Source organism: Rhamphochromis longiceps, linkage group LG3, assembly GCF_057381845.1.
Source record: "Rhamphochromis longiceps isolate RC_006_pf linkage group LG3, R_longiceps_female_GT1.1, whole genome shotgun sequence".
Lineage (NCBI taxonomy): Eukaryota > Metazoa > Chordata > Actinopteri > Cichliformes > Cichlidae > Rhamphochromis > Rhamphochromis longiceps.
Genome location: NC_140559.1, coordinates 8237190 through 8263549, shown reverse-complemented (window position 1 = coordinate 8263549; position 26360 = coordinate 8237190). Strand labels below are relative to the sequence as shown.

The window sequence follows — 26360 nt, the reverse complement described above, 5'->3', positions numbered from 1 at the left end:
AGCTCTGTCACCGTTTTCGGGAACATATTTAGTTTTAAAGTATTTAGAACATATTTAGTTTTAAAGTAAGTTTCCGGGCTTTTCCTGCCTTTCTGGGGGGATTATATTTCACTAAAAAACGATCTAATATGCATGTCCACATAATTATGCATTATTATAATTATAATATATTAAAAACACACGCTGTATTTTAAAGAACATACATTAAGAAGCAGATTATATTAGATTTATATTTTAAAGAAGACAAAAGTTGGATTTTACAGCAGTAAAATGATTGTATCTCTACAGTTTAAACATGTAATAAGCTTTGCCCTGCACAGAGTGGATAGTGAAACAAATGGAATCATCATAAATACATAATTTCATATTTATTACTTCCCCCTCCTCTTTGCTTTATTATTGTAGCTCTAGTAATAAATAATAATGTAAGGATTCTGGATCAGCACCATGATGCCCATAGTATATACAGTATTCTGAAGAAGGTCTAAAATGTCACTGTGTGTGTGTGCATGTGTGTGTTTTATTTAGATGGATTTTTAAAAAAAATATTACCCATGATATAACATTGTGCAGACATGGCTGGTAAGGACATGAGGAGGAAACAGTAGGAGATGTGTGAGGCTACTAAAGGCAGTGCTATAACATTTTTCTGTCATCATTTAGATTAAGTGCTGGAGTTGTTAGGTGTGGATAATTAGATTATAGTTTATTGCAATAGCAAGTTGTGCCTTGTTCTCACATAGACAGCAAGTGGAGAGTGATATATGAAATGATGGGATGGAAGGAAGAAGAGAAGCAAAGAGTGATTCACAGGCAGAGCTTAAATTATTTCTCACGGTTTTTTGTTGCCTTATGGTTCCAAGCGCTGTCACCAATCTTTGCATTTTGTTATTATCTCATGACACTTGTTTAATCAGCTACCATCTCTCCTATGGACTTTTTAATGTCTACAGTCTCAGATCAACACAGCCCTGCCCTTCCCATATTAGATTCTTGATGAATGTGTGTTGTTGTTATTCAGCCTGGTTCAATGTGCCCCTTTTTAACTTTGAGCACCCGCCCCTTTAAACCTCTCTGCACGGCCCTTCATTTGGCCAAACACTTTAAGAGACAGACTGGGATCATACCATTATGTGAAAGAGGACGGAAATGTCCCATAGACAGCAAGGGTAGTGGTAGAGACCAGTACACAGAGAAATGGGAGCTGTATTGAAATGCAAGCGTGTCAGGAAAGAGTGAAAAGGCAAAATGAGCAGCATCTGGCTGCATTTCAGTGATATTGGAGACCACAAAGCTGAGTGCAACATTTATACAGGAGATATACAGGAGACGCTGAGAGTAGAACTGATAAAATTAGGAGCTGGCTAAAATGAGACCCATTTTTATTTCCACCTATTTTCCACTGTGGAGGACAAAAGGTTTCAAACTGGTCCAGGTCTTAAACCTCACGTGTTCTTCCTAATAGCAGTAAATGGATAGAAATAAGGCTTTTATGAAAACACTGAATAAAACTTGCTGCCTTTAAAAAGACTAAATGTACAGTTCAGTATTGAATACTACATAAAATAAACTATATATAAAGTGTGTCTGAATGGCAGAGATGCAGAAATATGTGCATGTAGCACAGAGCCACGGCTCAGTGTCTGAATGAGTCTCACAGACCTGAATGTGCTGTTGAAGCCATTTAACGTAATTCTTTACTCGTTTGATCTGCTCCTTACCACAAGCCACCAGACGTAGAAGGTTTTGGACTTTTAACTATATTTTCTGAAGTTTTACAACTTTTCTTACTGTTAAAAACCTCGTTATGGCCATTCATGCTGTACAAAGTAATTAGACATGTGTGGTATCTACAGAAACGTCAGAATCTCAGCTAAAAGTTCACAAAACCATCTCAACAACCACCAAACAGCTGAAACAGCAGGTGAACAGATCACACAAAAAAGATGTAAACACAAATCCCCCTGATCATCTGTTTTTTAAACATGAAGCGTCGTTTTGGACGTTCATTTACTGCTGGTTCAGTGAATTTTGGTTGGACAGTGATGAAACCTGCAGCCTCAGAATCTGTGAGAAGTCTGCTTTCAGCACGCAACAGCATTGTTGTGTTGTGTGCTGTGGATCCACCTCTGCAAACTCATCACTGTTTCACCATCATGTTTCTACTTAGACAATAACAAAGGAAGCAGTTCCCAGGAACTACTTCCTGTCTTGTTAACATAAGAGTACGTTGCCCTTCAAAACACCTCCACTTCTCCTCTTATTAGAGGACTGCCTTATTATTAATCTGCTAATTCTGTCAGTTGATGAAAGAAAAATGCTTGATCTCACCTGAGAGTTTCCAGTGTACAGCGTGGACTCTTCAGTCCTTCAGACAGAAGCTTCACGCCTGAATCCTTCAGGTTACTGTTACTCAGGTCCAGCTGTCTCAGATTAGAGGTCTGAGAGCTGAGACCTGAGGACAGAGCTTCACAGCTTCTCTCTGACAGGTCACAGTGACTCAGTCTGAAAAATAACAGATAAACAATTACAAAAATAAAACACTTATGTTGAAGTGTAATGAGATACTATTATATTTAGCAATATTTCATCTTGTTTTGTCAGGAAACTGAGCACTGATGCAGAGCAACATGTGGAGAGAATCAGAGAAGAAGTGAAGAGAGAACAGCAGTAAAACAACACTGAATTGTTCAGTGTGCTTTTGATATCAACAGAATGTGTCAAACTTCTTTATTTTGTATTTGTTTTAGTAGAATTGATGATTATCACTTAGATAACAACCACAGGCCAGGTCTAAATTGCACTTTGGTGACAGTTACACCCAGAAATATTTCAGAAATGTGGACAATTGGTGCTCCAATGTATTCAGTATTGAACAAACTGAGTACCGATGACCACTTAATATTTTTGATATTTTATTTGAGTTGTTCCACCTGATCTGTGTTAACTAGAATAAACATTTAAAAGCTAAAGCTATGATCACATATGTACTTACAGAGCTTTGTTGGAGGCTTTGACCACTGGCAGCAGCCTCAGAAGAGCCTTTTTAAAGGCTCATGTTCTCACTTAGATCATTTATTTCTACTTACATTTCATTCTTGGAAAAATGGGGATTACTTTGAAAACAGGAACTATTTTCCCCAAAAATCAGCCCTGGATTAGTAAATCACTCCAACATGTTCTCAGTCATAAGAAGCTGTCTTGTTATGAGGGAGAGAAGAAAAAGATCGAGGCACAGAAACTTGTCGAAAGAGAGATAAAGCAGCTAAAATCAGGTATAAGAGTAAAGCAGAGGATGAGCTGAATAAAGGACACTCAAGGCTGGCTTGGAAAGGAATGAAGTCCATGGTGGGGATGCAGGACAAGGAGCAAAGATGAATGTGATGCTGAATCAGCAGAAGACTTGGACTCATTTGATTCTAGCTTTGATATCATTGATTTCAATGAAGAGCTTTGTGATTGTAGCAAAGGGCTGGTAGCTCTGAGAGTGACACTGATGAGGTGTCTGTGAAGGTTCGCAGTTATCTAAAGAGCTTAGAAAAAAAGGCATCTGGACTTCTTTAAGTTTCTTGAAGACGTTTCGCCTTTCACCTCTCATCCAAGAAGCTTCTTTATTTCTAGGGTCAAATGGTGGAGAGTCCCAGATTAGCCTGTGTACAAACAGACTTCAGCCATATGAGAGTGAGTGTGAGTGAATGAGAGCACACACAGGACACTCTGATCTCTGAATGTGTGTGACTCAGTGAAAAAGAGGATTGTACTGGATATACTGTGACTGACAAACAGAGTTTAAAGAGAAAGGTGTTTGGATTAAAATGGATTATGCTAAAGTGAACGTGCTAATGAAATCTGAACTGACTGAAATGTGAAGTGAAGATAATTGAGATGTAAAAGAGAGAGAGGGGGTGATAATAAGGTGGGGCTGAAGATCAGTGAAGGGCATGTAAACACCTGATTGGTTGAGTAGATATCAGATCGACAGTTTCACAGTCTTCCCTGTGGATTATAACTTTAAGAAGATGTAGTCAAAGGAGCTTGCAAAGAAAAGCGTCTGGACTTCTTTACGTTGCTTGAAGACGTTTCACCTCTCATCCGAGAAGCTTCTTCAGTTCTAAGGTCAAATGGTGGAGAGTCCCAGATATAAACCTAGTGGGAGTGACCCCCACAGAGGGACAAAAGGACCCCCTGATGATCCTCTAATCACCTGAGCCAAGGTGTGAAATTGGGTGTGGGACTCTCCTAACTCGAGAGTTTTCTCCAAGCATGACATCCCAGTGTATTTCAGACCCAGCAACACACTCAGACAGAAACTGGTTCACCCGAAAGACAAAACGCCAAAACACAAACTTAACAACGTGGTGTATGCTGTACAGTGCAGCGAGGAATGCTCAGACCTCTACATTGGAGAGACCAAACAGCCACTTCACAAGCGCATGGCACAACACAGAAGAGCCACCTCCACAGGACAAGACTCAGCAGTCCATCTGCATCTTAAGGATAAAGGACACTCTTTCGAGGATGCCAATGTTCACATTTTGGACAGAGAGGACAGATGGTTTGAAAGAGGAGTGAAAGAAGCCATCTATGTCCACTGTGAGCGACCATCTTTGAACAGAGGCGGGGGTTTACGACACCAACTCTCTGCCATCTATAATCCAGTTTTGAGATCCCTTCCCAGACGCCTTAACGCCCACTCACATCCTGGGCCATCTGACCTCAGGAATTCGCATGACAAGGTGGGGCCAGGTTTCACAATGAACACACCCGAAACTCTGGCTGATTGGGTCTCACACCCAATTTCACACCTTGGCTCAGGCAATTAGAGGATCATCAGGGGGTCCTTTTGTCCCTCTGTGGGGGTCACTCCCACTAGGTTTATATTTGGGACTCTCCACCATTTGACCTTAGAACTGAAGAAGCTTCTCGGATGAGAGGTGAAACGTCTTCAAGCAACTTAAAGAAGTCCAGACGCTTTTCTTTGCAAGCTCCTTTGACTATGATGACCTGGATGACTGAGAACCTTCACAGACATTTAAGAAGATGTGACATTCATCAAGGAATCCTGCTCCCCGGATTATTTCCATGAACACTGATCTGGAACACATCTACAGTGCTGGAAGTGTCCGTCTCACCACCAACCTCTCTGTGCACATTCACTTTTCAACCCTTTGTGAGACACTAAAGGTGTAAATCTGAGTATTTATCTATGTTAGTGCGAAGACCTCTAATAGGTTGGTTTAGTCTTTCCAAGTCATAACTTCCCTTGGAGTCCGCGGTCCAGGCTCTTAAAATCATCCTAGTTTAACATCCACTACAATCTAGAGGAGAACTGCACTAAGAGATGTGACTGATGAGATCTGACCTGCAAGGATACTCATGTTTATGTATATCAGGACAAGCAGGGAAGACCTGGACATCAACTCTGTCAGGCTGCCTGAGTCCTCTCACCCACATCAGCTCAGAACTCTGCATTATCTACTGAGAAAGACTCAGAGGATCAGGGATCAGAAGTTCTACAAAGAGTAGAACCAGACTTCCTGTATAGAGGTGTGTGGGCCTACTGATCCACAGTGTCAGCACAACTTTCACATCATATTCATCTCTTTCTTTCAAAGGTCTTTTTATTAGACAAAGGTTCCAATACAATGTATACAATAACACAAAATGCTTCAGAATGGTCCAAAATTTCAATCTTGTTCCCACCCTAACCGTTAAACAACAAATAATTGGCAGCCTTCTGCCCAACTAAACCAAAAAACAAACAGAAAAAAACAAAAACAAAAGCAAAAATCAACAAACAGACACATAAAAGAAAAGGAAAAAAAACAAGGGGGGGGGGGGGGGGGGGGGGGTTCCCTTGGACTACTCAGTAACAGTAGTTGTGGCCCTTTCAAAGAAGTCCAGAAAGGGGGACCACAGTTTATAAAAAATTTTTTTAGACCCACGAACTGTATATCTATTTTTTCTAAATCCATACAAGACATTATATCTTTTAGCCATTGTGTGTGTGAGGGGGGAGAAGAGCCTTTCCACTTCAGCAGTATAGCTCGCCTGGCCAACAATAATGAAAAGTTTAATGTTTTGAGTCTGGAGTTGGACAGATTCAGATTCTGGACCGCACCAAACATAGCACAGAGTGGCTCTGGTTCAATTTGATGCTGCAGGACTTCAGACATGGTATGGAAAACAGATTTCCAAAAGGTGGACAAAGAAGGGCAGGACCAGTACATATGAAACAATGTACCAGGAGCACCCCCACACCTTAAACAGGCTGGGTCCACCCCTGGGTATATGTGTGCCAGTCTATCCCTGGACCAATGCCCCCGATGAACTATCTTAAATTGGATAAGTGTATGTCGAGCACACATTGATATATTGTGAACCTGGCCAAGGATAGAGTCCCACAGTTCATCCATAATATGAAAGGTAAGGTCCTGTTCCCATTTAGATTTGACAGCAGCTACTGAAGAGCCTTGTAAATTGGAAATTGAGCTGTACAAGGCTGATATTATGCCCCTTGAGGTTGGGTTTACCATTAAAAAAATCATCTACTGGATTGTGTGGAGGCATTTGGGGGAATTCTGCTGTCACACTCTGCACGTAGTGTCTGGCCTGTAAGAACCGAAAAAACTGAGCTGCAGCTATGCCAAATTTGGTGGATATTTGAGAGAAACTTACAAATTGTCCATCTTCATATAAGTCTGCAAAGGATTTTAGGCCCTTTTTATGCCAGATATGAAAAGCATTATCTGCCATTGAGGGAGCAAATAGGTGGTTTGCTGCAACTGGGCTTTGAAGTGAGAAAGCCCGGATACCCAGACTCTTCCTAAACTGAGACCAGATTCTAAGAGACTGCTGGACAACTCTATTGTTACTGGGTAGAGGTAATGCCAAAGGGAGTGATGAACCTAAAGTCACAGGTAGAGAAATTTTCCCACTTGAATATGACTCCATGGCAACCCAAACTGGTGGTGACGGGTCAAGATGATAGTGTCTCCAATACAACAAACACATGATATTGGCGGCCCAATAATAGTACTGGAAATTAGGGAGGCCTAAATCTCAGCCGGCTTGGGCCTTTGAAGAATAGATTTCTTCAATTTAGGAGGTTTACCATTCCAAATAAATGAAGTGATCAGTGAGTCTAGAGATTTAAAAAATGATTTTGGAATCAGGATAGGGAGGCATTGAAAAACATATAAGAATTTTGGAAGTAGCATCATTTTCAATGAGTTAATCCTACCTATTAAAGATAAGGATAATGGGGATCATCTGGACAGCATGTGCATGCACTGTTCCAGCAGGGAGAGGAGATTCTTCTTAAACAAACAATTAAATTGCTTTGTGACACATATCCCAAGGTAATCAAAGTGATCCGTGACTATTTTAAAGGGAACATTTACCAAATCCAGATTTCGAGCACTCTCGTTAATCAAAAACAGTTCACTCTTATTCATATTAATTTTGTATCCAGAGAGATGACTAAAAGCATTCAGTATATTAAGTACAGCGGGTAAGGAGGTAAGCGGGTTGGAAAGAAATAGAAGAAGGTCATCGGCATACAGTGAAACTCTATGCTCAATCCCCCCCCCCCCCCCCCCTCCATATGCCCTTTATGTCCCCACTACCACGGACTGCAATTGCTAATGGCTCAGTTACAAGGGCAAAAAGCAAAGGGCTTAAAGGGCAGCCCTGTCTCATTCCACGGTGGAGCCTAAAATGGTCAGAGTAGCGACAGTTAGTTACCACTGAAGCCGTGGGGCTTGCATAAAGAAGTTTGATCCATGAGCAAAATAAGGGGCCCATTCCAAACCTTTCTAAAGTAAAAAACAAATATTCCCACTCCACCCTATCAAATGCTTTTTCCGCGTCCATAGCAATAAGGCATTCAGGCACAACATGGCATAGATAATATTAAAAAGTCGCCGTATGTTAAAGAAGGCGTGCCGATTTTTTATAAAGCCAGTTTGGTCGGGAGATATTATAGCAGGAAGAATTTTTTCCAGCCTGTGCGCCAGTAGCTTAGACAGAATTTTAACATTGATTGAGTTTGATAGATTGAGTTTGGTTTGTAAACTTAAGCGTTCTTTATATAGCGCCAGTGAAGGAGACTGAGCGTACTGCCTGTCGATGTTTAAAATCTGGTCTGAAATAAGCCTCTGTTCCCTCTGTGCTCACTGTCTTTTAAATGCTGCCACTGAGATGATTTCTCCTCTCAGAAATGCCTTCAGAGCCTCCCACACAGTCCTGTTTGGCATACCAGGTGTTCTATTCTCAGTAAGAAAAATTTTAACTTCAGAAGATCCAATCTCCAGACCTTTCTCACAGAGTCGCAGGCCTGAAAAGCTATTTTGAGCACGAGGGGGGCATGATCATAGACAGTAATACTTTCATAGCTTCAGGATCTAATATTATTAATTAGCAAATTGTCAATAAAAAAATAATCTATTCTACTGTAGGTGTGGTGTACGTGTGAAAAGAAAGAATAATCTCTACCAGTAGGGAACAAAAACCGCCAGGGATCCGTGAGACCATGATCTTCAAGAAAAGACTAGAAATAAGTTGCAGATTTATTAAGAGTAGCAGGTTTGGGGGATGAACGATCTAATACCACATGCAAATAAAGATTAAAATCGCCCCCCAGAATCAAAGAGGGAGTATTTAAGTACGGGAGGTGTGAAAACAGGCGTTGAAAAAATTGCACATCATCAAAATTGAGTGCATAAAGGTTAGCCAAAGTCACAGACCTGTCGCAGAGTTTGCCAGACACTATTATAAACCGTCCGTTTTTGTCTGACAAAACATTAGATGGAACAAATGGGATGTTCCGATCGATAAGAATAGCTGTACCCCTAGCTTTTGCTTTAAAATTAGAGTGAAACATCTGTCCTGACCAACATTTTGCCAATCGTGAGTGATCTGAATCCTGCAAGTGGGTCTCTTGCAAAAAAACTACCCCGGGCTTAAATTGCTTCAGACGTGATAAGACTCTCTTTCGCTTTATTGGGTGGTTCAACCCCCTCACATTCCAGCTAACAAAGGTAAGATTACCACTCATCAAGGAAGTCCCACATTTTTATGTACAGAGTTGCCAAAGGAGGGAAGGGAGGGGACAAAAACAAAACAAAACAAAAAAAACAAAACCTGACAACCAACCCCACCCCAGAAAGAAAATGCAATACAATAACATATCACTGTGTAAAAAAAACCTAAAACAATACCACCCACCAATATCACCCAGCAGGTTGCATTAAAAAGCAACCGCGTAAAGCCCTGCTTTCTTCCCATATTAGTCAAGAACTCCCCATACCACCAGCATCATACCTGCACCCTTGAACAGTAGCCCCTAAACTCGAGCCAGGGTCTCAGTTTTCAGGCCACGAAGAAGAGAAAGAAGAAAGAACAAAAAACAAATCAACCAAACAACGAACCAGTTTTACCTTAAAATGAACAGCAAAGAATATATTGCTATGCCAACAGTGCGGCTGTATAATGTCAGTCACAACGAGGACGCCACTTAGGCTAGTCCGACCCGTTATAGTTGTAAATTAGGGTGAGTGCTCTACAGTGTCCAACTCAGGATGGAGAGCTTCGATTTTCTTCCATGGTTTGAATGAAGCGAGAGGCCTCCTCAACTGACTCCAATCGCCGGATTTTCCCATCTGAAAGAGTAATGCGGAGCCTGGCGGGGAAGAGAAGGGAAGGACAAAGGCCTCTCTGGTATAACTCGGCCATAACATCCTTATACTGGGCTTGCTGCTTTTGGACGTCGGCGTTGTAATCCTCATAAAACAGGAGTTTATGTCCGCAGTATTCCAACGTCCCTCGGCATCTCCGTGCTTCCCTTATCAGCAGCTCCTTAATCTGGAAGCAGTGGAAGCGGATAATGACTGAGCTTCCATCAGGGCCCGGGTTGGGCATAAGGCTACGGTGTGCTCTGTCAAGCTCCGGGGGGGATGGCAAAGTTTGTGCGCCGAAGACCTCCACCAGCAGCCGGGAAAAGAACTCAGTTGGCCTGTGGACCCGGCTCCACCGATTCCAGCAAACACACCAGATGGATGTTCTGCCTTCTGCTTCTACTCTCCAGGTCGGAAAGTTTAGTTTTGAAAAGTTTGTTTTCCTCCTGTAGTGAATCATACATAGCTTCGAGCACTGCTAAACGCTGAACAACATCCACTGCGTTTGATTCAAGCTCACCAATACGTACTTCTTGATTTGCAACTTCCGCTTGAATCTTGTCCAGCTTACCGTTAATTACATCCGATGTAGCCTTAAAATCTGCGGCTATGGCTGTTCTGTGCTGTTCGAGCAGGGCGACAAGCGGCGGATTCAGGGCTGCACTAGCATCCTCTGCTGCACCAGCGTTAGCACAGCTCTCACCAGTGAGGTTTTTCTCGGTTTGTCTCCTTCCCTTGGACATTCTTCCAGTGTGACACTCATAAATGACCCGAAAAATTCATATCTAACAGCAAAATGGGGCTCAGAGAGTAAAATTTCAAAAAAAGTTAGGCAGGTGCTAGTGCCCGACACACCTTACTCCATTGCCCGAAAACGGAAGTCCTCCAACATTAACATCCACATCATATTCATCTCAGCACAAGTAAAACATGTGACTGACCTCAGAGTTTCAAATCCACATCGTGGATTCTCCAGAAGAACACAAAGCTGCTTCACTCCTGAATCCTGCAGGTTGTTGTAGGTTCCACTCAGGTCCAGCACTCTGGGATACGAGGGGTTGGACTTCAGTGCTGCTGCCAGATAATCACAGCTGATCTCTGACAAACCACAGCCCCACAGTCTGTATAAAGAATGAAAGATGTAAGTTTATTAGACAAAGTGTGAGCTTGAAATCATTCAGTGTTTCATCATCTGTTCAGAGCTGAAGAAGGTTCAGAATGTAGAAGTTTAGAAAATGAAAACTCCAAACAGCTGAAGCCAACAGGAAGCAGCTTCAAACAAACACAACAGGAGAAAAAACTCTGAATGTTTCACATTAAAGTCGTACATTTATCATAAAAACAGGACAAAGACTTGAAAAAGTCGTGTTTTTCCTTCCAGGAACCACAAGGCTTCACTTTTAAAGGTGAAGTGTGGAGGACTTCCGGTCAGCATGCGACCCGAATAGACGCAGGAACGAGCTGCTCCGGTGAACTTAACTCCGCTTTGACCAGTTTCACCCCTTCAGCTGCCACCTTTAAGTCGCTTACACTCGTAACTACTTTTCTAGTGTTTTGAACACTTTTAACCCTTTCCCATGGCTGCTAAGAGTGCAAAAGCGAACAAAAAGGAGGACGTTAGCTTAACACTGGAGGCTATCACCACGCTGCTCCAGCAGCACCGAGATGAGTTGGCATCTGAATTTAAGACCTCATTTAACGCCCTCGATTCAAAACTGGACCAGGTACGACAAGCCCAAGAGGAACAGGCCGAGAGAGTTTCATCCTTGGAGCTTGCAACTGAAGACCTGAGCCAACGTGTCGCCGACCTTGAAAACACGTGTGCCGCTCTTCGCGAAGACAACAACCAGCTAAAGAACAAAGTCACTGACCTGGAGAGCCGTAGCAGGCGTCAGAACATCCGCGTCCTTGGACTGCCTGAAGACACTGAAAATGGGCGCCCCACTCACTTCTTTTCCAACCTTCTCTGTGAGTTATTGGGCAAAGAAACACTTCAGTCTCCACCGGAGCTTGATAGAGCGCATCGCTCCCTCGCAGCGAAGCCGCCCGTGGGACGCCCACCTCGCCCGGTGATCATCCGCCTGCACCGATACCAGATCAAGGACCTTATCATCCGAGAAGCTAGGAGGAGAGGGAAATTCGACTACCGAGGCGTGCCTATCCGAATTGTGGAGGACTACAGCCCTGAGGTCCTCAATCAGCGGGCGCAGTACAAGGACATTATGTCGGAGCTCTACAGGCGAGGCCTGAGCCCGGCTCTCCTCTTCCCAGCACGGCTTCGCATAACGCAGGCCAGCGGCGCCAGAAAGTTTTTCAGCTCCGTTGACCAGGCTCAACAGTACATTGAGAGGCTCCCAAAGGCTCCGGAAGCCCCATGAAGAAGTATTACTAATAAAACAATGGCACCAAATGCAGGTACCAAACACTCCATATAGTTATAGAGGCGCAGTCGGGATCCACGTAAGACGTTGCTTTTCCCTTCCGAGTGTAGCGATGTAGTCTGAGTGCTATAGTACTGAAATGCTGATTATTACCTTAATTTAACTTGATAATCTTATTTTTTTTCTTTGATAAATAAGGAGACAACCTCATTGACTTCTACCTGTTGGGTAGAAGTCAATGAGGTAATAATGACGTAATACCTGTTGCACGGAGACGGGGAGTTTTGTTATCTACTCGTAGCCTTCTGTCTGTTCTTATTCAATAATTCAGTTATATCTTAACAGTATTATAAGGGGTCTCAGCTTACTATGCTATGGCCACCGGAGCAGTGGTTCGACTGCTTCAATACCTAGGTTATTGGTATCATAGACAGGAGGAGTAACACTCTAAATATGTTAAGTTTGAAGAGCTCGCTGCTTGTTCTTGTTCTTTTTTTTGGCAGCCATTTTCTGTTGTGGGGAGGGTTTGGGGAGGGTAAGGGTCACTGCTATGAACCTCATACACTGTTCTTTTTTTTAACCTGTTCTGAACTAACTTCCACCCACTGTAAAGTTATTCTGTTCTTATCATCTAAGGCCAGTGTGCATATTTTCTTTGCTCTACAAATCAGATGAGTCTTTCCTTTCCGTGGCTTTCCTGCAGGAGACCCACGTCAGGGCCTCTGATAATGTCCGTCTCTTCTCCCGTTGGAGGGGCCAGTGTTTTCACTCACTTTTCCAAGCTAGGGCACGTGGGGTCTCTATATTGGTCAGGCAGAACATTCCCTTTGAGGCCCACAATGTCATAGCAGACAAATATGGTAGATATGTCATAGTCAGTGGGAAACTGTATAACAGTCTTGTTGCTCTAGTAAATGTGTATGCTCCTAATACAGATGTCGAGAATTTCTTTAAACAACTATTCTCCTCTTTACCCGACTTAAATGTCTACTCTCTTTTTCTGGGGGGTGATTTTAACTGCTGGTTAGACCCAGCCCTGGATCGCTCATCCACTAAGAGCAATGTTTTAAGCAAATCTGCATCTGTCATTCATGCCTTTCTATCAGAATATGGAATGTGCGATGTTTGGCGCACTCTAAATCCTCATAAAAGAGATTACTCCTACTTTTCACATGTGCACCACACATATTCAAGAATTGATTACTTTATCATTGACACTAATTGTCTACAGCAGGTCCACTCCTGTGCCTACCATAGCATAGTTATTTCAGATCACGCCCCTCTTACTTTATCTCTGTCTCTTCCACATCCTCCTGTTAAAGCTGCACAATGGCGTTTCAACTCGACCCTCCTGTCGGATGAAAATTTTGTAAAGTTTATCCAGGATGAGATACGCCTTTACTTTGCCACCAACTCTTCCCCAGAGACTTCCAGCCTTGTCGTATGGGATGCCTTTAAGGCGTATATCAGAGGCCAGATTATTGCTTATTCGGCAACAATTAAAAAAAAGTCCACCCATGAAAGGAACAAGTTAATGCAACAATTTAAGGAGACTGATGAACAGTATGCTCTCAAACAGAGTCATGAAATATTTAAAAAGCGTGTAGAACTTAAAACAAGACTTGACTTACTCACAACGTACTCGACTGAACGTTTACTCTTACATGACAAATCCAAATTTTATATGCATGGTGACAAACCTGATAAATTACTGGCGAGCCTTCTAAAAGGTTCTAGGGCAAGGCAAAGTATTCTCAAAATTCGACAACAAGATGGCAACACAGTCACAGATCACGAAAAAATCAATGAAGTGTTCAGGGATTTTTACTCACAGCTTTACACCTCAGAGTCCCAAACTGACTGTAATGCAATTAATGAGTTCTTAGCTAAACTTGACATTCCAGAAATTCCACCAGAACTTAGAACAAGGCTGGATGAACCCATCTCCCAGTTAGAAGTTTCCTTGGCTATAGCTTTGATGCACTCTGGTAAGTGTCCAGGTCCGGATGGCTTTCCGTCAGAATTTTTCAAACACTTCTCTTCATTACTGTCCACGCAGCTTAGTGCAACCCTCACGGACTGCAAGGAACAAGGATCTCTTCCTCAATCATTCTATGAAGCCTGTATTACACTTATTAAAAAGAAAGGAAAAGATCCGTTGGAATGTGTCTCCTATAGACCCATTTCTCTACTGAACACAGACGCTAAAATATTAGCCAAGATACTTGCCCGTAGACTAGAAATAGTTCTTCCAAAAATTATTTCGAAAGACCAGACAGGCTTCATTAAAGGTCGTCATTCATATTTTAACATAAGGAGGCTATTTAACATAGTCTACTCCAGCTCTACAGACTCTGATGAATGCGTGGTCTCGCTTGACGCTGAAAAGGCCTTTGATCGAGTTGAGTTTGATTATCTCTTTGCAGTCCTTGATAGATTTGGCTTTGGAGCGAAATTTACTTCATGGATTAAATTACTCTATTCTCAACCATCTCCTACAATACGAACTAACCTCCAATTGTCAAAACCTTTCAAACTTCACAGAGGCACACGCCAGGGATGTCCTCTCAGCCCCCTGCTTTTTGATCTGGCCATAGAACCCCTTGCCATTGCGTTCCGCAGTTGCAAAGAGGTACACGGCATTTGGAGAAACAATACAGAACACAAGGTCTCGCTCTATGCAGATGATCTCCTGCTCTTTATTTCTAAGCCCTTAGCCTCACTACCATCTGCATTGAATCTGCTTAGTCAATTTGGTCGGATTTCAGGGTATAAACTGAACCTTAATAAAAGTGAGCTCTTCCCACTAAGTAGCAGAGCCAGTATGTTAGACTTCACCTGCTTGCCCTTCAGAGTTGAAAGGACAAAAATTACATATTTGGGAATCACAGTGACAAAAAAACATAAAAACCTTTTCACAGAAAATGTGAGTGCATTGCTGAACCAAGTGAAGCGGTCCCTTACCCGCTGGACACCACTCTCTATGTCTCTGGTAGGACGTATCAATTCAATTAAAATGACCATTCTACCCAAATTTCTATACTTTTTCCAGGCCATACCCATTTTCATTCCCAACACTTTTTTCAATAAGCTGGACTCTGTCATCTCATCTTATCTATGGCAGGGTAAACGCCCAAGGCTTAATAAGATGCATCTTCAAAAATCTAAAATTGAGGGTGGGTTTGCACTTCCCAACTTTCGTTTTTATTATTGGGCTGCTAACATACGATGTTTGGTGTTTTGGTATTTTTACCATATTCGGAGTGGTTGTCCTGACTGGGTCACTATGGAATTGCATAGTGACAACAGTATATCCTTACCAGCTGCACTTTGTTCTCCACTCTCATCCTCTTCATTCAACTCCATTCCCAACCCTGTAGTGGTGCACTCATTAAAAATATGGGGCCAGTTTAGGAAATATTGTAAACTTTGTGACTTCTCCCTTCTCAGCCCCATTGCATCTAACCATTTCTTTAAACCTTCTATCCAGGACGGTGGGTTTGCGGAGTGGCACAGAAGTGGAATAACTTGCTTTAAGGACCTATTCATAGCCAACAAACTAGCATCATTTGAACAACTTGCTAATAAATATATTCTCCCACCATCACACTTTTTCAGATACTTGCAAGTCAGGCACTTTATTTGTTCCCAGACTTCAGGCTCAAGCCCTCCACCAGAGCCTACACTACTAGAAACTATCCTACAACTCAATCCAACCAATAGAGGGCTGATTTCCTTGCTTTACAATAAAATGTTAAATTTGACACATACCTCTTCATCCAAGCTCAAGACACTGTGGGAAGGAGACTTAAACATGACAATCTCTGACGAAACACGGGCCTCTATACTCAAACATGTCAACACTACATCACTATGTGCCCCGCCATTGTTTAATCCAGTTCAAAGTGGTGCATAGAGCCCATTTCTCAAAATCCAGATTATCCCGTATCTACCCTGAAATCACTCCATACTGTGACAGATGCAAAACTGCTGAAGCCTCACTGGTCCACATGTACTGGTCTTGCCCCAATCTCACTCAGTTCTGGTCAGAGGTTTTTCGTACCCTGTCCAGAATTCTCAGTGTGACACTGGCCTCCGGTCCCCTTCTTGCTCTGTTTGGCATCAGTGGGAATGAGGTGCTTCTACCGGCCTCTAAAAAACAGGCATTATCATTCTGTTCCCTGTTGGCCAGGAGGGCAATCCTACTGAGGTGGCGGGACGGGTCATATAACCACAAACAGTGGTTATATGACCTCATTGCCTGTCTAAAACTGGAAAAGATAAGACACTCACTTCAGAACTCCACTGGGAAATTTCAAGACATGTGGGGACCCTTCCTTGATGCTTTTCAAAATCTATAAGAATTTTTCAGCGGACTCTCTTAAGTCAGGTGTGGAAATACAGTGTGCGGGTGCAGGCAGTGACCTGGGTGGGAATGAATGGGATTGTTTTGCAGGGATTATGTTACTTTGGGATACATTTGTTTATATTCTTTTTTTCTCTCTTTTTCCCTTTTTTCCTCCTTTTTTTTTCTTTTATTTCACAGCCGGAGATACATCTTTGGATTCATTTCACAGCTTAAATGTACTACTTGACCTTAATGTACATATCATCTGTAATCCTTCTTTTTTCTTTCTGTTTATATGTATAATATATATGTTGATGTTTATGTGTATAAAAGGAAACCTCTTAATAAAAAAGACATTGTTTAAAAAAAAGTTGAAGTGTGAAAGAAATGGACATATTTGAAGTCCAACACCTTTTTCCAGTCACATTATTAAAGCAGACAAACTACAAGCTCATTTTCATTCCAACAAGTCATCTTCTGACCTGGACTAACAACACTGTTCTCTATGTGCAGCTGGCTGTGAGACCAGTGCTCAGGGAGCGTCTACAAAGTGCAACACTGAAAGAACATCACACACTCATTTGCTTCCATCATCCAACCTGAAGAGGAAACAGAGATGCCTCCCCTTCAAAGTAAAAGCTGCTCCTTTTGGACACTGTATCAAAGAAAGTCTACAGTATAACATAGAAAAGACAGAAAAAAGTTTTGGTTGTTTTTAAATTGTGCAGAAATGAAACTACACTAAGCTCAATTATGTGACAGACATTTCATCCCATGTCAGTTTGGCCTCATCCTGGGCCGGATTATCCAGCACACTCTGACCACAGGCCCAGGGGCCACGCACAGCTGGGCTCCATCCAAGAGACAGCAAACAAACCAACACAATAATAAAAACCACCATGTGATCTTCTTACATCTTCAAGACAAACATAGTAAAAACATGAGCATATTTGTTTCCTGATAAAATGATGTGACAGGTAGAACAGAGTAAAGTGGTGGTGTTACAGCCTTTCTCCCCTCTGCTGCCGAGGCTGTTAGTCTCTCCCAAACTCAGCTACAGGACTTCCAAATGAATGAAAGCAGCAGATGTGGATTTACAAATGAAAGAGGAAGAGGAGAAGAAGAGGAGAGGGAGGCCACCCTGACCATCACTCCAGCTGAAAACATCACACTTCCATTAAAGTTGGTGAGAAAATGTTGAGCAGGATGAGCTGCTGGCTAATCTGGAGGCTGTAGCAGCAGCTCACAGTCACAGTGGATTTCCACTCATGAAAAAGCTCTGGCTGCTTCATTTCTCATCTCATATCAGAGACTTTAAAGCTTCAGTGAAGCTGTACTGTGATGCTTCCTCTCCATATTCAGCCCAATGTGCTCTGTATTGTTTATGCAGGTCATCTAAACAGGAACGAGCAGCTCATTTCAATATAAAAGGTTGGAACTGTAAAGAAAACAAACAGAGCTCATAAACTGAAACTGATTTCATTTTTTCAGCTGGAACATTTTAGTTGTTCTTTTTTCAATACGTAAATAATTATATTTACAGTAAGTCTTATCATTCCCCTTTTCCCTGCCAGTCACCGCCAATGTTCCCTCTAATGTTTCATGTGTCTGAGCGAACACACAAACTCCCTGAGCGTCCCTTGGACCACTGTGAGCAACAGCAGACGTGTGCACTGTGGTCACGCCAGCATCTTATCCATCCAAGTTACATGGTTTATTAAAGTAATCAAATTACAGCATTTACATTTATGTTAGACTACTTTTAATTAACTCCTTTAGCCCACTTACAATAAAAATTTAAAACAACCTTGTTGATGACCTGTAGCATGTTAACACTATTGGAAGTAAAAATAACTTGAACTCCAATTTTGAAAAGACAACTTTATTTTTTCTATTTTTATAAAGCTCTGACTTGTATTATGAGTCTGTGGTCTGGGAGAGAGTCTGTAACTCTGTCTGCAAAATACAGGATATAATGACCAATGTTGGGCAATTAATTATATAGTTACTTCTTCAAAAAAGTAACTGAGTTTTGCAAACAACAAAGTTTGTTGCAATAAATACTGAATACTATCGTTGTTATAAACAACAATACTATTCAGGAAGAAAACCAAACATTGCAGATATTTTATCATAACTCTGGTTTTACGTGGCCGATCAACACAATTTAAAAACTGGTATAAAGTCCACACTTTTTCCCTCAGTTGCTCCGTCTGTCCTGCTCACATCTCCAATGGGTGTACACGTTGTCATTAACGTGGCTTCACCTCATCATCAGCCACTTTGATCGCTATAACACCGGTGTCGGCACATAAGGACGCTGTCATAGCCTGTCAGCGACGTTGATTAGCTGCGTATATACGAATGTGAATCGCGTGATTGGCTGGACTATGGGATAAGGTGGCACCGTTCTAATCCCATATGGGAGCAGCCAGTCACTGACTAACACTGCAAAACAGAATTGTTAACGTATTAATTTTAATTTCAATTGAGATTTGATTATTTTTTGTGTGCAACACAGATTGTCTGTGCGCAGAGACGTGCCAGCAGTGCGCAATTGCGCACGCGCGCAGCTTAGAGGGAACATTGGGCACCACCACAGTTCACTTCAACAAAACTTTACTTCAGATTTGTTTTCATGTTTTGATCCAGTGATGAGAGCGAAGTGAGGTTTGTCCTTCATGATCACAAACTGTTCCAGCATGTAAACCTGAGATCTGTGTGGAGCAGCTGACCTGTACGATGTGCTCAACACAAACATTATTTACCATCAGTTACTGTGTGACTGAACCACGTGGGTGTATGAAACATTGCTTTTAGTTTTAATAGCACATGGCAACATTCAGACGTGAATCTATACAGTAACACTTTGATTTGTTACAGTGAGGAGACTGTTGAAGGAACGATGAGGGGAAACTGTAACAGCAGCAACAGAAACCAGGAGACAAAGCTGAGGTCTGGGTTCCTCTATGCTACACACAGCCTCCTGCTCCTGGACTTTAGTAAACACATAAATGTCTCCAAGTACACTTACTTCAGAAACACTATTAACCTCATTACAAGTTTACTTCAGCTTTAAATTACTCACAACATCAGCACACATGAGTAAACAAAGTAACTCACAGCTACTGTTCAAGTTTAGTCATCTTTAATACAAATATACCTCATTATTATGAATCTCACAGCTACCTGCTCATTGAACTGAACAATAATTCTGTTTGACCATTAAAACAAAATATGTGACTGTAAAAAATGTTCAGACAGTAATTAAGAATCTCCTAAGCAATCCAAAGATAAAGAAAAGTTCACCTGCCAATTCTATAAAGCTTGGTTGTTTATACAATAATATAATTTAATGATATGTTTTGATCCTGACCTGAGAGTTTCCAGTATACAATGTGGACTCTGCAGTGCAGCAGACAGAAGCTTCATTCCTGAATCCCGCAGGTCATTGTTACTCAGGTCCAGCTCTTTCAGACTAGAGGACTGGGAGTTGAGAACTGAGGACAGAGCATCACAACTTCTCTCTGAGAGGTTACATCCACTCAGTCTGGAAGAAAACAAACAAACAAATTAATAAAAATCTGTCAAATGAAACATTTTTAGTGCCAGCATGCAATACAATTATTGGTTAACTAAATACCTTCATTACAACACAACTCTTCTTCTATATCAGCACTTACTCCTTGTAAGCTCCACCTGCTCCACCTTCTGCGTCAGAAGACATGAAAACAAACTGTAAATCTAGTAGAAACTAGAGCTGGGCGATATATCGAGTTTTTAAAAAATATCGATATATTTTTATACGAGATATAAGATGTGACAATATCTTTTATATCGATATAGTCTATGTTACGTTATAATTGTGTGGATGCCTGAATAGGCCGCTTAACCGCCGCTTAACTACTCCCACAATTTTTGTCCGATTTTTACCATTCAAATTTTAAACTATTCAGCTATTTCTGCTAACGATTGCTATCGCTTTTGGTATTTTCTGCTATTATACTTTTAAAAAATTACACTTTTTTCCTTTAATGTGTCCCATTGAAATGAATGGAAAACTTCCACAATTCTGCTAAAACTTTCTTGTCTTTGAAACTTAACTACTTCCTTATACTTTCACCTAGAAACTCCATTCTAACTTTAAAACGTTCTCAAATGATTGGGCTATTCCTGTGTGATTCAGCTTTTTCATATCTGTTACCGTTTTCATTTAATGCCTCTTTAAGTTTTCAGTTGCAAAATTGTGATTTTTCAGAAAACACATGCGTTGCTATTGTTGCTATGCAATTAACTCAGAGTGCACACTCGTCCGTTCTGAATTTTCACTTCATGTCTGAACAACTTCTTGCTACTCGCTCAATTTCCACTCAACTTCCACAAATTATACATCAAAACGTAGGTATTTTTGCTGGCTTTAAGACAGTGTCACTATAATTATCGTGCGAGTTACGGTTTTTTCACAATTTGCCTCGAAGTGACACAAGGTCTAAAAACTCCCCATTCAAAGTCTATGGGGAGGTTGTGAAACTCAGAGCTGAAATACTGAAACTGAAGGCATTTTCAAATCGTCTCCCATCTCCTTAACAAAGCAAAGTTAAGACATGAGGCTTGTCCCCGTATATCTTCAGACACTCCTGACGCTCACAATTCAGGAATTATTTTCTCACCTATTACCGTTCTGAGATGAGTTGGACTTGTTTTAGGGTAGGAAATTTGTCCTTCGCTCAGTTGCTGTACAGGGCCGTTTACCCTCATGATTAATATTCACAATAAAAATACTAGACGAACATCATGAAGTCTGTATGTGTTTCTTGTCGAACAACCTTTGTACAGTTAAAGCAGTTACTACATGACAGAAACACCAACGTTATCTCTTTTATGCGTTTATACACAGGTCACGCTGATTACTGAACAAAAACCCAAATATCAGATGTTAAACAGATTTATTTGCTCTCTCTCCTCCTTAAACATGTTTTAATGTTAGTTATAATTCAGAATTGGCAACTGAAACACGTAGGACACATAAGAACATTAGGAAATAAAACACCGATAAATATAACCTCAGCAAAAGAAGTCAGCGGGGGTTACTACAGCTGTGTACCGGGGCCTGCGCTTTGTCGGTGGGATTGCTTGCGAGGCGAGCAGGTCTATCCCACGCTTCGCCGTGAGACTGGGCAGACATCTCCGAAATCATCGAAGCACTTTTGCAAAGAGGCTGTATCTTGACAAACCGACCAGACACATGAAGATTAAACCACTACATTCTCGGCTAAAAAAAATATTAAAACGGTATTTAGTGACACACAAACAGGGTTTTTCAAAGTTCAGTTCTGTTAGCTTCCACATGCCGGTTGTTGTGTGCTAGAAACAGTGGCCACCAGGCCAAAGCAATGGTTTTGACTCGATCAGCGTTAACCCCGCCCCCTGAGTTTGATGGGTGAGGCTGACAGATAAAATTATTTCAAGATGAGAGCCAGGCGCCAGGACTGCCAAAATGAAATAAATAAATATATCATTAAATAATTAATTAAATGTGTCAATAATTAATTAAATGTGTCAATAATTAATTAAAATGTGAAATACATAAATAATTAATTAAATGTGTCAATAATTAATTAAAATGTGAAATACATAAATAATTAATTAAATGTGTCAATAATTAATTAATTACATGTGTCATAACTATTTATTTAATTAATTAATTCCAATTTTAATTAATTATTGCCACATTTAATTAATTATTTAATGGTGTATTTAATTAATTCATTACGGCAGTCCTGGCGCTCCATACACGACGGAGGTACAAAGAGCTATGTAAATCGCAGTCAAAGTACACCAAAGTCCGCTGATTCACCCAGTGCAAGAATTATGCTTCCATCCCACCTAGTTTCTGAGTTACATGACGTTTTGTAACTCCAAAACACGGCGTTTTTCGCCTCTCACCGCGATCTAATTCTGACTGCTCATCATCCTGTTTTTGAGTCGCCCCGCCCCCTTTCCAGGTGGCGTGATTGGTAATGAAACGGATCTTCAGACCGAAGGTCGTAGGTTCGATTCCACCTTGGCCCACATGTTTTTTTCACTACAAATTGATACACCATCACAGACCGTAATTCATATTGATAATTTATTACAATTCTGCAAAGATTTATGATTTTAGCAGCTTTTCTAATATGGACCTCAGATTCTTGTTAACAGTCTATGGCAGAAATACATACAAGTACACAGCCTGATGAAGCAGACAGAACCAGTACCTCTGATTGGTTCAGCATTTTCACCTCTTATCACCACAAATCTCAGCCTCTTTTGCTGTTTTCATTAGAATTTTAAGCTTTTCAGCAGAAATTCTGCTGATTGAACTATTTTGAGCAGAAATTCTGCTAATTGAACTCTTTTCAGCAGAAATTCTGCTGATTGAACTCTAATCAGCAACTCTTTTCAGCAGAAATTCTGCTGATTGAACTCTTGAGCAGAAATTCTGCTGATTCATCTCTTTACTGCAAAGTTTTCAGCCTTTTCACCTCTTATCACCACAAATCTCAGCTGTATTCAGAAAAAACTCTTTTGAGCAGAAATTCAGCTGATTGAACTCTTTTCAGCAAAATTTTCACCTCTTTTATGCCCAACTCCTGCTTATTCACCTCTTCTGAAAGACTTTCAGCCTTTTCACCTCTTATTAGCACAAATCTCAGCTGTTTTCAGAAAAAACTCTTTTGAGCAGAAATTCTCCTGATTCATCTCTTTTCAGCTCATCCTTTTGCTTCTTTACCTCTTTTCAGCAGAAATTCTTCTGATTCACCTCTTTTATGCAAAATTATTAGCCTTTTCACCTCTTATCAGCACAATTCTAAGCAGCTTCTGCTAATTTCACCAGAATTGTCAGTCTCTCCACCTCTTCTTTGTGAGAATGAGTTTGGCGCAGTGAGGTGAGTCGCCTCCTTTAGACCAGAAGGGCCTGGTTCAAATCCTGCTCAGGGCAATGTTTTTTGTTTTTTTCAGCTTTTTTCAGCCGACATCTTCAGCGTTAAGGCATCCACACAGCATTTTCGCAGGAAATGCAAATTTTTCTAGTTATACTTGTGGAGCCGCAAGTTTGCCTCTCTTTATAATGTTACTTGGCCTCGCCTCTCCTTCACTGAACACAACTCCCCCTCCTCCCCCATCGCTTCACCTGCAGGAAGCGACAAGATGGACACGGCAAATCTCCGTTAATGAGTTAACGCATCGACCCGTGCGTGGGGCTGGACGGCGTCAACGTGTTAGCTAGCTAACCACGCTAACGAGCTAACCACGCTAACGCCATGAAGCCCAGAGGTGCTGCACGGACTAAAATCCTTTCATTTTCTCAAAAGCCTTATGTATGATTTCTGGTTGTGCTTGATGGCCGTGAACCGATTTTATGTGGAACACGGCGCTCAGCAATCTGTCAAAAAATGTTTTAGTACGACTTTGGTAAGCTACGGTGCTGCACCGCTTGATGGATTGTCGGAGCATTACAGCTGAGCCTCGCGGAGTGATAAGTACTGTGCTTCAACGTAATATTACCCTACTGTGTATAAGGACCATAAATGGCACCTGTTAAGAGACGTGGTTGCGAAGCGGATTTCAAACTCCAGGCTGTCAGTCACGCAGTACAAGTTGGGAACAGAGCAGCTGTGGAATCTGTCTTTGTTATTGTGCTCAGCGTCTTTTAGTTTACATTTTGACTGCACAATTGTGAGCTTTTTGTTATGCACAAAAACAACATTGTTTTCTTTTATTTATGGAGCATTATTATTTAATGAATGCTCATAATTTATTTTTGAGTAAATTTTATGTACATCTGCTCTATGTTAATAAAAGTGCCTGTGTGACATCTGGGACACAGCTTTGACTAAGAACTCTCTTTTTGTTCTTACTTTATGGTTTAAAAAAAAATATATCGAGATATATATCTTATATCGCCATCCAGCTAAAAAATATTGAGATATGAATTTTGGGTCATATCGCCCAGCCCTAGTAGAAACATGATTGGAAATCTTCTCAGATCCATTTGTACATTTAGAGCCTGATGCTGAAATATAGCAGCACGGACATTCACAGCAGCAAAGGGTTCTTGTTTATCTAAGCTGGCTTGGCCCTGGCTTATTGAAGATTAAAGAAAGCAGAATCAGCTGTTCAAAACCCCACAAGGCTGCCCGCTGTGACTGAAACAATGGACGGGTCGTGACTTCTCAAATTGGGCTCATGGAACGCAGCACGTATAAGATCTTGAAGAAGCTCATGGTGGTCGTGAGTTCTCAGACTTTGCTCTTTGAGCACAAAACCGATAACCTCTCTGAGAAGTTTGTGGCTCTCCAACGGGAGATTGAGAGACGAGTGACGGACTGTTAGATCAGCTGTGAAATTGACATGCAGTTGTTCGCACCAAAGAAAACCACCATCATTTCATGCGGCTAACATACCGGCGCCAGCTGTGGTCTCAAGGCTGGAGCTGAACATAACAAATCTCACCCTGATGACAGACGGTGTTTAGACTGTTCCTTCCCATCCTAAGCATGCTTATCCCCTCCCAGTGCAGATGGTGGGTCGAGGGGACCAGCGCTAATGCTGCAGGCCCGGGTGCGCTGTCTACACCGGCTGTCGCTCACCTTTTACCCATCCCTGTTGCTTGTCATGTGTTTTTATGGCGTATTAAGAGTTTTCATGTGCTCTGCGCTGAGGTCATTTTTTTTCTGTTCTTAAACTGATCTCCCTGTTGGAGCTCAGTCTGGGAGGAGTTCTTTTTTCTCCTCATCTTTCCTGATGTTGTGCATTTTCTGCTGTTCGGTTCCGGGTCACTGCTTTAGCGGCTGACCGGCCAGCTACCTAGCCTGACCTGTCTCCCCAATGTGATGTTTGTGTATTGTATGTATGGTTGGCAAGGTCAGTATCCTAATTGCCCCTTGAAAATAAATACAGTGTTCTGAATCTGAATCTGAAAAGATTACCGAAGATGACTCTGTTCAGTAAATATTACGCTCATGCTGTCAAGAAATACCAAAGGTAGGTAAAACTCTGGTTGTTGCAGCCACCCAGTATGACATGCTTTGTACTGTTCTGCTGCAGTTTGTGACACCTGATTGATGAGTTGTGAAGGATGATGAAACAAACACTTCACTCAATGTTTGTCTTCTAAACTGGATGTAATTTTGGCAGCCGATAGTTTTTCTTAATCTATCCCAGCTGCAAATAGGAACACAACAAATAAATAACTTTACCCACTTGGATCCTTATCATTCAAGATTGTGAAAAGATTCTCTACTCAGAGAATACTGGTGATTTTAGATGAGAGAGATGGAAGATGATGAAGGGGAAGAGTTTTCACAACTTGAGGCCTTTTGTCTTCACTGTATAGGACAGAGAAGACAGGAAGGGAGGGAGAAGTGAGGAGAATAACACACAGGAAATGGTCTTGGGCAGACTCAAACCAGGCCCTGGAGTCATGACTCTAACCTTCAGTGCATGGGTCACCTGCTCAGCCAGGTAAGCTACAGCAGTCAGCAGTGTGTGAGTTAATTTGAAGACAATGATGACTATAAGTCAGGTAAAAAAAAATACTTATCACCAACCAACAAGGGGAAAACAGTGAGCTTGAATGACCAAGCGTTGACCAAGGGTGGCTCACTCCTCGGTCTTCTTGTCCAAGGAGTGAACCACCCTGCATGGCTATCAATGTGGTGCAACGAAGGCCATCATACAGTACAGGCCATCCAAGCTGATTTTTAACTTTTCCTCCCAGATACCACCTTAGAAATCATCTAGATTAGGATATGTTGGCTGTTCTAGATCCAATCACAACAAACAGAGTTGTTGTGTGTCCAAGGTGAACAGGAAGAATATATACATGCATAAAGTCAATAAAGTCAGAAGGTTTGCTTTAGACTGTGCTGCAGTTTATCATCAAAGACAAACAGGCACCATGCTGCCAGC

The 26360-nt window shown here is 41.5% G+C and overlaps 1 protein-coding gene across 6 annotated transcripts in view; it reads right to left on the bottom strand.

Annotated features, from left to right (window-relative positions):
- LOC146672708 (stonustoxin subunit beta-like) overlaps nt 1-26360 on the bottom strand; it is a 60454-nt gene that overhangs the window by 18135 nt on the left and 15959 nt on the right. For 3 of the 6 annotated variants that reach the window (XM_085388784.1, XM_085388792.1, XM_085388801.1), the window contains 3 exons: nt 19783-19956; nt 10619-10798; nt 2332-2505 (listed from right to left, as the gene is read on the bottom strand). The exons of 1 other annotated variant lie outside the window; for it this stretch is intronic. In XM_085388784.1, coding sequence (XP_085244910.1) covers nt 2332-2505; nt 10619-10798; nt 19783-19956 — 528 coding nt within the window. 2 more of the 6 variants (XM_085388827.1, XM_085388810.1) reach the window with 2 other exon arrangements.